This window comes from Anabrus simplex, chromosome 3 (genome assembly GCF_040414725.1).
Source record: "Anabrus simplex isolate iqAnaSimp1 chromosome 3, ASM4041472v1, whole genome shotgun sequence".
Classification (NCBI taxonomy): Eukaryota; Metazoa; Arthropoda; class Insecta; order Orthoptera; family Tettigoniidae; genus Anabrus; species Anabrus simplex.
In genome coordinates this window covers 267,019,177-267,032,954 of record NC_090267.1, presented here as the reverse complement: position 1 = coordinate 267,032,954, position 13,778 = coordinate 267,019,177, and the positions used below count along the sequence as shown (strand labels likewise).

General features: G+C 39.6%; 1 protein-coding gene across 2 annotated transcripts in view; it reads right to left on the bottom strand.

Moving 5' to 3' along the window:
- Positions 1 to 13,778, bottom strand: part of Sas-4 (spindle assembly abnormal 4) — a 202,940-nt gene that overhangs the window by 112,927 nt on the left and 76,235 nt on the right. The window contains exon 5 of one of the 2 annotated variants that reach the window (XM_067144344.2): positions 6,933 to 7,919. In XM_067144344.2, the coding sequence (XP_067000445.2) occupies positions 6,933 to 7,919 (987 nt within the window). The remainder of the gene's footprint in view (positions 1 to 6,932; positions 7,920 to 13,778) is intronic. The other variant, XM_067144346.2, reaches the window with a different exon arrangement.

The following is a 13,778-nucleotide window of genomic DNA, read 5'->3' as shown; positions in this document are numbered from 1 at the left end:
GTGTGAGGTTATGTCATGAAACGTGTTTTACATAGGCAGTGACATCAGTTCCGTTAATGTAAATACCTGTAAATTAATATTATAATGTACTCTTCTTACCTGTATATATAAATTGTAATCCATAATTGTGAAACACACTGTAACTTCCAGAATGGTAATAGGTGATGAGAACGATTGAGAATATTCTATACATTATAATCTGTGTATTATGCACTCTTGAGTTTTCGAGAAGATATATTTTACCGAGCTCGGTAGCTGCAGTCGCTTAAGTGCGGCCAGTATCCAGTAATCGGGAGATCGTGGGTTCGAGCCCCACTGTCGGCAGCCCTGAAGACGGTTTTCCGTGGTTTCCCATTTTCACACCAGGCAGATGCCGGGGCTGTATCTTAATTAAGGCCACGGCCGCTTCCTTCCACTTCCTAGGCATTTCCCATCCCATCGTCGCCATAAGACATATCTGTGTCGGTGCGACGTAAAGAAAAAAAAAGATATATTTTTGTAAGGTAATTTTCTAGATGCCTGGCCAGGCACATATATAAGGAGACGATCTTGATGGTGACAACGAGTTAGTTGTTGTTTAGTAGAGTTATGGTGTAGCAAGTATATATACCAGGCTGATATGCAATATTTGCAGTCTCCATATTGAATACACAGTCGTCTGTTTTCAACTGTGTTTCGAAGTTGTAACCTCCATACTGAAGTGTTGGCAGCTGCTTTTAATAATGGCGGCTTTGCTGATATTCTCGAAGTGAAGTGTTTTTGTTGTGATACTGTGATTAAGGTTATGTGTGTGTTAATTTGCGAATATATACGTAAATCAAAATAATTGTACCAACTGACATCATCTTGTGTGCGTCTGTGTGGAAACGGTAGTAACTGGCTTGAAAATAGTGATGTTGAAAGTGGAAATGATTCGTAAGTATTACTGGTTTCAAGGGAAGCAGATAAATTACCAAGAAATGTAAAAGCATAGGCATTGGTTTCCCTAGTAACGTGATCCCAGAACTGTGGGGTTAGAAATTCATTCACTCCGTCCATTCTTTTTGGATAGATTCTCCAACCTCCTCGTCCTCGCTATAGAGTGAATTTCAGAAATTGGTTTGCATGTTACAGAAACAGTCTTATTGTCAACAAGATCCCAATTCCAAATATCATTACTAGAGTTCCCACCCGCTCTTGTTGCATTCTGATTTTGTCCAGCAGTTTCAACTGACACTATCACTTCGGAACTGAAATCGGAATCACTTTTATCACTGTCAGTTGAAGAAGAATAATAATAAGAAGAACACGTATTCTCACTCTCCAGTTTTTACAAGTTCAGTAAACATACTAATGGCAAAAATGAATACCAACAGCACATGAAAAAAATATTGGCTGAAACTTACCTAGTACTTTTTTTTTTTACTATCTGAATCTCTTACCATTCCCATTTCTTTATATTGTGGTCACTGTGCGATTACTGTGATATATCCTGTATTGCCACCTGTTTTTCAATTTTTAAAATAAACTTTACAATACCAATAGCCATGAGGTTGTTCTCACAGCTGAAGCAGAATTAATGTCTCCAGGACGGCAGGAGATCTGGGATGGCATGCAAGAGAATTGGGCTGGCTGTACAGCTGAGAGTAAGGAGTGAAGGTTGCACATTTGCCACAACAGGAATAGCATACTGCCGTGACTGGCTTGCCATGTGTGTGTCGACGTTCACTGCCTTTGCTGTGACCAAGAGACCAACGTCATCAAGCGCATGGCTGTCCATATATGCACAAATATTTAATTGGCCACGACAACTCTGGTGGCTGCCTACAGTCCCGTGCGAATCAATCAGAACAATGGGATTGTTTTCATTATTTTCCCAATAGTTAGAGACAGTGTGCTACACAGGACTTAATTCTTAGTTCCTGGGCTCTCTACACATTATTTGCACTGTTATACAGTTTAATTTGTGTGGTGATTGTTGTTGATAAAAGCGCTATTTATTTTGGAGCGAGTTGCTACGGAGGATTTTTGAGGTGGTAATAATACCTATTTCTTCAAAGGATATGACTTCCAGGAAGAGTAGTATGATTATAACATTATCTCAAAATACTTCTTAGCGGCCGTGGCCTTAATTAAGGTACAGCCCCAGCATTTGCCTGGTGTGAAAATGGGAAACCACGGAAAACCATCTTCAGGGCTGCTGATAGTGGGATTCGAACCTACTATCACCTGGATGCAAGCTCACAGCCGCGCGCCTCTACGCGCACGGCCAACTTGCCCGGTCAAAATACTTCTATGACACAAAGAGAGTTAGCTACTACATTTGGTGTCAGTGTAGGCACTATAAGTAGAATTACTCAGCAGTACAAACAAACTGGATCAATTTCATGGAAGAAAATGGGGAACTGTGGCAGGAAAAAAACTTAATGCCAACTGATGACCGTTTTCTCCTCAGGAGAAGTAAATTAAACCCTAGGCTAACAGCTGTGGTTTAGCACATGAACTGGAAGAAAGGGGAGTGAATCTGCATGTTTCTAATGTTTGCTGTAGACTTCTGTTAGCCGGGAGGAAAGCCTGCACACCTGCAAAGAAACACCTTCTAACAGGAGAAATGTGCAAGAGACGTCTTTTGTGGGCTTCAAAACTGGACAATGGAACACTGGAAGACAGTTCATTTCTCTGATGAGAGTTATTTTCAAATGCAGAGGCAGAGTGTTCAATACGTGTGCCGAGTGAATAATGAGGCAACAACTTCACATAATTTGCAACAGACCGTAAAACACCCCGTGCAGAAAATGTTTTGGGGATGTTTCACACATCAAGAATTGGGATCCTCAATACCAGCTGAAGGGATGATGAAATCTGAGCAGTACATCCAAATACTGCAAAGAAGAGTTGTTCCTGAGCTGCAGAAGAGGTTTCTGGACAGTGATGGAATTTTTCATAATTCAAAGAAATTCATGTCATAATTCAAAGAAAGTGAAAAAAATGTTTCAATGAGAACAATATTCGTGTTTTAGAGTGGCCAGGGAACTCTCCTGACTTAAATCTCAAAGAAAACTTGTGTGCTATTTGCAAAAGGAGACCTGCAAAACTTAACTGTTCTACCAAAGTAGCATGATAGAGTCTCTAACTGAAGTGTAGTTTCATCATGATGAAGTGAAAAGTATGTGCTCAAAGTTTGTGAAATCAATGCCAAATCATGTGAAAGAACTTATAAAACACAAAGGAGAACATACAGTATTAGCTGTTGGAAGGTATTCAAGGTATGTATTATGTAAATAAATGAAAAAATGTGTACTCTATTGCCACGTTCCAATTAATTCACATGGGACTGTAGTGAACAGGTGGCGTAAATGAATTACCTTGATGGAGAGCTTTCAACTGCTTGCTGTATGCTCATCTGTATCGCTACATAAGGGATGTCAGCTTTTAAGACAATTACTGTACTGTATATGTTCGTGTAGATTGAGAGAAGGCATATGATACAGGTTGATGGCTATACAAGGGATTATGATTTTGGAGAAAGGCTGTTATAGGCAATGAAACAAAGGCTGTAATAAGAGTTGATAACAGAAGTTCTTGATTCATAGATTAGAAGGCTATAATCTACCACCATCATTGCTCATTGTTCTTTCACCATGTACGAGTAATGTATTAATATCAGAAGTAATTTCCCCCTCCCCCCACTTTTAACAGGCAGTTGGTGGTGCGATTATCATTTTAAGGGGAAGTACAATCGTGCAACCACCTTCTCTCCCTCTTCCTGTTTTTGATGGACACAGGAAGTCTCTGAATGTTTAGCAGTGCTGCTATACTGGTTATAATCATATACAATAAAATGTCTCACAAACTGTGGTGGTTTCTCCCATTGAGCATTGGAGCAATGAACCTCCATTCTCTGTGCTTATACATTGTTCTATTTATTGATTCACCTGGTCAGGAACATATTTGAAATACGTGCCCAAGCGACTTGTGATGTGGGGCTGTTCCCAGCACATGGCTGTAAATACGCAGGAGCGTACTAATGAATCAATCCTGCAGCACACCATACTAATGAATCAATTCTGCAACAGCTCGGCATCAGAACAAGACTGTCGACCCTTATCAACCAAAAACAACTCAGATATTTTGGACATATTGCCAGAAGACAGGAGGCAATGGAAATACTTATCATAGAGGGAAAAGTCGAAGGCCGAAGAGCTAGAGGACGTGCACTGTTACAATGGATGGATCAGATCAAGAACTTGACCAGGATGAGGTTACAGCAAGCAAGTCACCATGCCCAAAGCAGAGAGTACTGGAGGAAGATCACCAAAAGGATTGTCGCGTGATGCCACTACACCCTAACAAAGGGTTGGACTAAAAGAGAGATCTATAATAGAAAGTAATGGATCTGTGAAGGTTAAATTACAAATAGCCTGTTTTGTTTTCCATGCTTATTGTTCAGGACAGAAGATGCGGAAGGAGCTTGGACGAAAACAGGCATTACAGACCTCACTCATTTATCTCAGAAAATGAAAAAGCACAAAATGTCTAAATCTCATATGCATACGTAGGTTGAATACAATTTCTTAGGAAGACAGAACATTCAACAGCAACTCAACAGTGCATACAGACAAACTGTAGAAAGGCATATTGGTTAAGTTAGGAAAAATCGTTATGTTCTTTCTAAAATAATAGACTGCAACAAATAGACTGAATCAGCAAACCCAGGGATTTTTTGAGGTCTCAAATTTCAGTTCAGAACTCGACACTGCTCTTTCGACCTCTTGAAAGCCACAGTTTTTAAAGGCACATCAAAAAGAAATACAAAACGATTTACTTTCTTGTATGCTAGAAGTGTGTCAATAAAAAAGAGTGAAAAGGGAAGTATCAGAAGCGCATTTTGTGTCTATCATTGCTGATGGAACAACTGATATCGTGACAGGTTCCCAGTTAGTATTAGTTTTGAGAATTGTTTTGCCATCTGGAAAACCTGTGGAGAGATTCTGGAGTATTTTTAAACCCATCTGACCATAATGCAGGTGTCTAAAGGACATTTTGATCAGAATTATACATCACCCCAATAAAATAATTTCACAAATCTATGATGGGGCAAATGTAATGAGTGGTCGCCATGCAGGTGATGAAGTTTTGTTGCAGGAAGATGTTAAATATGCCTATTATGTTCACTGCTATGCACATGTCTTGAATCTAATACTGGCTCAAGCCACTAGTCAAAATATAGATGATTGGGTATTTTTCTCAGATCTTAGTGACACACCTAATTTTTTCCCAAACTCTCCACAACAAACAGCAGTTTTGGATACCATAGTAGGTAGAAGAGTGCCACATGCTTCTAACACTAGGTGGAATTTCAAATCACGAACTACTGAAGTAGTTTATGAGAGCAAGAAGTCCCTCAATGAATGCCTTGCGGAAATAAAAACAATGTCTCAACATGGTACAACAATATCACAGGCAAGGGGTTTGCGCCTTTAACTAGAACATCCTACATTTCAGTTTTGGTTGTCTGTATTTTATTTAATAATGCCACATGTTGATATCTTATACAACCAATTGCAAAAGAGAACATCAGACCCAGTTGAAATTAAAAAGGCAATTTATAATTTTGAATATGTCATCCAAAAAGTTAGAGACAGTAAAACTGACTCACTTTCCAATGTGTATGATACATTGTTCCAGCCAGTAAAAAGACCATCTCCAAGAAAGTGGCAGCCAAGGAAATTTGCAACACAATTATTCTCCAGGCCAGGGAACATTTTCAGTTCACCAATCATCTTCTTGCGGCAAATTTGTTTCATGCCATAGGCGAGTGTATAATTTATTGAAATTATTGTTGCATTTTTTTCTTCTTTGTGTTTAGGTCATCTGCGGACCAAAGTGCTTGTGTTCTAGGTGTGTTTTTGTCATCGTCTGGCCCTTTTGGCGTACTGGTTTGTGTTCTTAGCGGCCTCTTGATCCTTCCTGTTGGCCCAGTATTCCTTCATTTTCTCGCTGAACTATTTCCTGCACTCAATTCCGGCTCCTTTGTGGCTAGCTGATGAAAAGGATGTTAGGAAAGATATAGTTTTGACCATTAAATGGTATGCATTCCTATCACTTATGGCGGCTTGATTAATATTACACTCTGCAAGATCTTTGTCCACTTGCTTGGTCCAGGGGAATCCAGTAGCTCTGCCTTTGTTAGCAACCTCGAAGATCTTACGGGATAATCTATTAGGATCCTTTCTGTGTAGATTTCCATAGAAAGTCAGACGTTTTCTTCTGATGGAATCTATGAGGTTTTTTTGTTCCTGGTAGAGCTCATTGTTGGTTTGTACCATCGCCTTCCATCTGGTAGGATCCTTGGCCCTATTATTCTTCTCAGGAATTTCCATTCTTGCACTTTGTAGCTTTTTCGAGTAGATCCATAAGCTATGTTTTGATATCCAATGTTGAACCCCCAGAGTCGAGAGCCTCCAGATGCCACTGCTCACACCAATGGCTGCAAGGAACGATGGTTATCTGGACAACTGAGAAACTAAATTTATGTGCATCTCCCTTTTGAAATATTTGGCATAGGTTGTAACATAATACAATTAAGTTTTAAATACACAAGCTTCTCTACATATTATGAAGTAAAACAATACAATACATACCTCAAAGGAAGTTGTAACCATGGGCCATCTCACAATGTAATGAATTATAGTTAGAAAAGTATTACAAATTTATTTCTGCACCATTTAATAGTGAACTCAGTTCTGCTGTAGGGGAGTGTATCATGTTCCAAAGATGGTACTTCAAACTTTTGCTGCAAGGTGTATTAGTACTTGCCAGCTCCATACGACAACGATAACAGTTATAATGAATGGTCTGCTACAATAAGATTCTTGTTACCTGGATAGTATATTAATGATGGAAAGACTGAGGTTACCCAAGTTAACAACCCATACAGCAAACAGGCCTACCTGGTCTTTGAGATTCTGGATCTCTTCACGTTCCTTCCGACTGGGCTGGTCTCTGGTCCTCTTGACATATCTTTCAAAAACATGCCTCTCCCTCGACAGTTTCTTGCGTTCTTCTTGTACCATTTCGAACATCTTTTCCTTGTCTTCATTCAGCTTTCTCTCCAGTTCTTTCTGCTCCTTCTTGAATTTCACCACCTCCTCCTCGTGCAACTTCTTCATTCGCAACAGATTGGCATTTTCCTTCTGGAATATGCCAATCTCCTTCTCTAGTTCATGGAGACGGTCTTCAAGCAATGAGCTCTTGAATATGTAGCTGTTTGCAGGGGAAGTCTGTACATTTGCATCAGTTACAACAGGATTGGTAGAAGGTTCTTCAGCCTTTTTCTCAGGTGAAGGCGATATTTGCTGGGCTGGAGATTCACTTTCAGAGTGAGAGGCATTGCAACTGGAACAACTACAAGCATCACTCCAGTCCTGTTCATCCTGCGAATCGTCAAAGTGAACATTCTCCTCTTCCTGTTCTGTTTGTTCCTTAGTCGATACACATGGCATATCAGCTGATCCTGATTTATTTTTAGCAATGACTGGAGAATTCCTCTCAATATTTGAGGCGAACCTAACATGTGATTTGCCACTGTCTAATGGCATTCTCTCTGTTTCTGCGAAAACAGTTTGAGGAAATACAGTGCTGCTTTGCTGAGTAGTACAGGCTATATCTACCTGTTTGTCCATGAAAGGTTCAAAACCACTGGTATCACTGTCTGATTGACTGTAAGCCTCTCCATTACCTATGTGGAATGTAAGTTGTCTCTTGCTTACAGCATTCTTGGTCCAGAGGCGAGGTTCCTTGTTTGGTGATGCACTTTTAGGTGTAGACTTGATGGAGTCTTCCAAGAGACGCACCACCAGCGATGATGTGGAACAGAAGCTAGAGTTAGCAGCGTGTTGTTCCAAGAGCTCAAACATTCTCAGCTCATCCAACTCCTTCTGTGAAAAAACAAAAAAACAAAAACAAAACAGGCAAATGGACAAATCATGAGAACACAAAAGAATAATATACCAGAGGGAAACAGATATAAATGAAAATCAATGCCAGAAAAGTAAAATGAGAAATGAAACAATAAAAAACCAAATTCTTTGTTTATCCAGTCTTATACAATGCAGAGATTCTGATGCAACTGAAGATGATAAATTACAGGACTAGTATAAAGTTAAATTATACTAAGGGCACATCTGTCTTGCACTCTTTTATTTTTGAAGTGTGCTCACAAAGGACAGCCTCCCACTTAAACACTACAATTTGATTTTCTCTAAATGCTTAGTATTCATCACTCCAGTTTGAGTTCTTACCTATGTTTATCCAAAGTTAGCTTTCTTAATAATAAAATAATTATGACATGAGCTATCAAGTAAAAATCTTTTAATGTTTATCAACTTCATTATATAAATCTGTATTGACTTTTACTGTCACTGATAGAGTTTACCACCTTTCAATACTTGTTATTATAGCCTTTCATATACCTGGACTAACACATTATGTGTTTACATTAAATCAGGACATCTTTCATCTGTGAAAGTGAAGGAAAAGGAGACACCTTAATGGAATGAAAAGGTGAAAGAGGTTATTAAACAAAAAAGAAAAGTACGGCAAGAATGGAATAGAGATAGAAAAGAAGGAAGTAAGAGGAAGAGTACCAAGGAGCTCAATCATGCTCCACCCGAATCCCGCTAAAATTGCCGGGAATGAAAATGCGCCCTTCTCGCTAGTGCCTAAATAAACACTAATTACTGAGTATTGTTTTGTTGATGGGTGGAAAACCTGATTGTTGTAAGATAATAGAGGCACAGAATTTTCATTATCACACTATTACTGCAACATTGTCACTATGGTTGCTTGCTCAGGTTTTTTTTTTGCTAGGGGCTTTACGTCGCACCGACACAGATAGGTCTTATGGCGACGATGGGATAGGAAAGGCCTAGGAGTTGGAAGGAAGCGGCCGTGGCCTTAATTAAGGTACAGCCCCAGCATTTGCCTGGTGTGAAAATGGGAAACCACGGAAAACCATTTTCAGGGCTGCCGATAGTGGGATTCGAACCTACTATCTCCCAGATGCAAGCTCACAGCCGCGCGCCTCTACGCGCACGGCCAACTCGCCCGGTGCTCAGGTTTTATCAGCGCTTGAACTTAGTGTATGTTTTATGAAGTGTCGCTGAATAGCTAGTGAAAATGGCAGCAAGGCATGATGCTGACAGTGATGTGTTCAAGAACGATGGGGAGTTAGTGGTGTATTTGAACACTTCACCCTTTAACGGGAGTGATTCTGATAATAATGATGCAGACAGTGACAGTAGTGAAGTTATGGCAGGAACCGCGCAAGTAAGTGCTCCGAATATATCTGAGAGCTTGGAGGATTCCAAACTTAGTGATGGAGCAAATAAAAGTCCTGAGAATGAGGATACTGATGATGGTGATGATGATGATAGTAGTAATGCTCCCCAAAGATATGTGTTTCGGGAGGTTTTCATAGGAAGTGACACTCGTTATCACTCTGCATCTGCCTACTTAGAAAATACCGGTCCAAAGCAACGCAAAACTTATTTCGTATTTTTATCTCTTCTTTACTCAGGCTCTGTGGCAGCTAATGATGACAGAAACTAATACATATGCTACTCAATTCTTGAGGTCAGCACAATTGAAGCCGAATTACCACGTGAAGTAGTGGCGGCTTGTTACTCTAAAGGAAATGAAAGGTTTTGTCATTGTATTGTTAGAGATGGGAATTACATGTAGACAGACAATACCTTCATACTGGAACACTGATTCTCGAGTCATCCCATGGTTTTCAAAGATGTTCTCAAGGAATAGATTCCAGCTAATACAAAAATTCTCCCACCTTGTGAATAATGATTCGTTCTTTCCACCAGGCCATGAGAAATATGACCTGTGTGCTTGCTTCAGTCCCTAACTAGTGTTTATATTTCATGTAGATTGTAATCACTACAAAATATAATTGTATTGAATAGGTGGACACAGTAATTTTATTCAAGAAATAATTTTACCATTACACTCCCCGCCAACACCTTAGCATAGATGAGTCATTTGTTGGAACAAAATGTCATTTCTCTTTGTTACAGTATCTTCCAAACAAGAAACATCACAAATGGGAGATAAAATTCTGGATGCTTGCAACTCAATATCACATTATGTTTGGGTTTCTTCTGCTACTGCAGAGCAAAGAGCAATGTCGGTAGGACAAATATACAGAAACATGGACTAGCATTTCTTGCTGTGACTAAATTACTGGCAATAGACAACTACCTAATGAAGGGCTATCATGTGGTAATGGACAATTTCTTTACTACAATAATTAGCCAAGCCCAGCATTTGTTTTCTAAGAGCACATTTTTTACAGGTACTCTCCAGCGAAACAGGAAGGATATCGCTTCAGAACTGAAAGATAAATTTGCTACTGGTGAGGCTAGGTACTTTAGAAAGGGCAAGGACCTGCTAGTTGACTACCGGGAGAAAAAAATCTAAAAAATATCCAGCTTTGCTCTTGTCTACGCATTCCATTGCCGAAAGCAAAACTACCACTAAACCAAGAAATAACTGACCTCCTAAGGAGGAAACAAAACCAACAATTTGACACCAGTACAACAAATTTATGGAGGGGTGTTGATGGTTCGGATATATATTACCTAGATGAGCAACGGACATTCAAGTTTTGGAAGGAGGTTGTCTTTTCAATTTTTGTGAGAATGGTGCTGAATGCATATATTATCTATAAGGAAAACTCCTCTACCAATAAAATGATGAGGTTAAAATTTATTTTTTCCATTATTCTTGAACTCAAAATTGAGTGGAAGTCAAAAAAAGTACCCTTTATCTCCAGCACAACATCTGACAGATCCAAGTTCTCCTGGAGCGCTATTGGAAAAATTTCTGGGACGTAACCTAAAACGATGTGCTGTGTATAGCAAGAAAGATGGTGGACCATTAACAGATCCTGCTTACAGTGCGTTAAGTGCTCCACAAGTGTTAAAAGTGGTACTGACTGAAAAAGTGTAAATATGTACATGATTTTCTTGTGGATAGTGTTAAAACATTCAATAAATACTAGGTAGAATATCCCGGGTTTTTAAAAAATCTGACTACGAGCAAGTACACATCATAAGACATCCTAACACATCATTCTTAGGTGAGTACCTAGGTATTTCAGGTAACTTTTGTAGGTCTGAACCTGAAAAATATAATCTCTTCTATGCTAATTTCCCAGGGGAAAAATTTTTTTCTTCCCCAAATGTGACCTTAATTGGTACTATTTGCTATCAATATCAATACAGTCAAACTTTCTGAGCAATTTGGGACAATATCTGGATTTAGAATTTGGAGAAGTATGGTCCATCTTGTTCAGCCTAGCAATTGGGTCGTAAAGCAGGTGGCATTCTTAGCGTATCCACTGTACATAGGTATAGCACTAAGAGGGTTAAGTATCAGGAAATGAGCACGCTGGCCTTTAGTCACAGGGGTCCCGGGTTCGATTCCCGGCAGGGTCGGGAATTTTAACCATAACTGGTTAATTATCCTGGTACGGGGACTGGGTGTATGTGTCGTCTTCATCATAATTTCATCCTCATTACGTTATGCACCTGGCGAGCTGAAGTCCTCGGACACATCCCGACACTAAAAGCCATATACCATTCCATCAGGAAATTAAAAGTAAGTGTAAAAAAAGTGGTAAATGAGGAAAAGAAAAAAATGTTGGAAGAGATTCAGACAAGAGTTGGTAAAGAATGTAAATGGTGGAAAAAAGGCTGTATGGATTGATAAAAAATAAGAGAAAAGAAATCTACATAAAACAAGTGAAGAAAGAGAATGGAAACATATAGAGGGGATATCAAAATATTGTTGTTTGTGGAGGACATAGTGATCTGGGGAGTCAACAATTCAAAAGTGAAAATACAACTAGAGGCTTTAAACAACAATATTGAGAAATATGACATGAAAATCAGTGTGGAGAAGAACAAACCAGTAGTGATGACAAGAGGAGAAAGAGAAGGAAAAGGAACAGTTAGTATCAGGGGTCACCGGGCGAGTTGGCCGTGCTTGTAGAGACGCGCGGTTGTGAGCTCGCATTCGGGAGATAGTGGGTTTGAATCCCACTGTCGGCAGCCCTGAAGATAGTTTTCCGTGGTTTCCCATTTTCACACCAGACAAATGCTGGGGCTGTACCTTAATTAAGGGCACGGCCCCTTCCTTCCATTTCCTAGGCCTTTCCTATCCCATCGTAGCCACAAGACCTATCTGTGTTGATGCGATGTAAAGTCCCTAGAAAAAAAAAAAGAAAAAAAAAGTATCAGGGGACAAAACCTTGAGGTTGTTGAATGCTTCAAATATTTGGGAAGTGAAATAATGCAAGATGTAAGGGTGGATAAAATCAGTAGAAGGGTACAAGCGAGAAATACGTTCTAACAGAATATAAGGAACCTGGTGTGGAACAGAGAAGTTCCTATGAAATGTACAGAGATTATGTACAAGACGACTATACTCCTATATTAACATACGCATCAGAGACTTGGACTTTGACAACAAGAAATTAGTAAAATTCAGGCCAGTAAGATGAAGTTCCTGAGGAGTATGGTAGGGAAGACAAGGAGAGAGAGAGAGAGAGAGAGAGAGAGAGAGAGAGAGAGAGAGAGAGAGTAAGAAATGTTGAGGTCAGAAAAGAGATAGGGGTAGAAAAACTGAGTGATAGGATGGAGAAGAATAAATTGAGATGATTTGGACACGTTATGAGGATGGATGAGGGAAGGATACCAAAAGAAGTGCTGGAGGTTAAGATAGAAGGAAAGAGGGAGCCCCAGAGCAAGATGGATGGACTCCGTCAAGAACAGTGTAAGAAAAAGAAGACTGGACTGGAATACAATTACTGAAGAGGAGTAGTGAAAGGTGAGGCAACTGTGGAAAAGTGCCATCAACACCCCATCCTCGCAGGAGCTGGACTAGGGGAAACGAAAATGATGATGTTTCGTCTCAGTTCATGACATCTTCAGCTGAAACAAATATCTAAAATTGACAACAGACAAATTTAAAACATACAAAGGACACTTAATACTTTATTTGCAAAAATATTCCCTGCATACTTTAAAAGAAATTTGTAGGTTAGAAATTGGGGTGCGGGTTTTATATGCGTCAAGGTTGGCTACATGCTCCTGGATCACCCAGTTTTCAATGTTGGCATTAGTTTGCTGCTAGCGAGGAGATAAAAAATACCTGGCAACTGATAGGAAGTAAATGTACGAACTATTACAAATATATACGAATCTGAACGAGGTTGCTATGATGAAAAATGTGTGTAGTTGTGCATGGACCCAGTGTTGCCAATTTAGTGGTTTTTCTGCTAGATCTGGAGGCTTTTAATATTAGTTTAGCGGGTGAAAATCAACGACAGCAGCTAGTAGGTTTTCTGGCAGGTTCTAACTTATGAACAGCCAGAATCTAGCTGGAAATATCATTGCTATGATATAGATGTTGATTCCCATAGGGAACCTGAAATATTTGTCCCGAATGAGTAAATTTATAATACCAATATAAATGGTCCATTATTGGACATTCTAAATTTTTCAGCTAACTTATTCCTGGTTGCCAGTGTTTTGCCCCTGTGTGCTAAGTTGGGCTCATCAGTTGGTACTTAGCACACCTACTAAGACGTATGGCTAGTACATACCGTGGGCTACTTGAAGCCACTAACAGTGCCAATGCATTATGAGAGACTTTGCCTCCTTACCAAAAACTGATGCCCGCTTGGCCATCAGATGATATAGATGTTGATTCCACAGGGAACG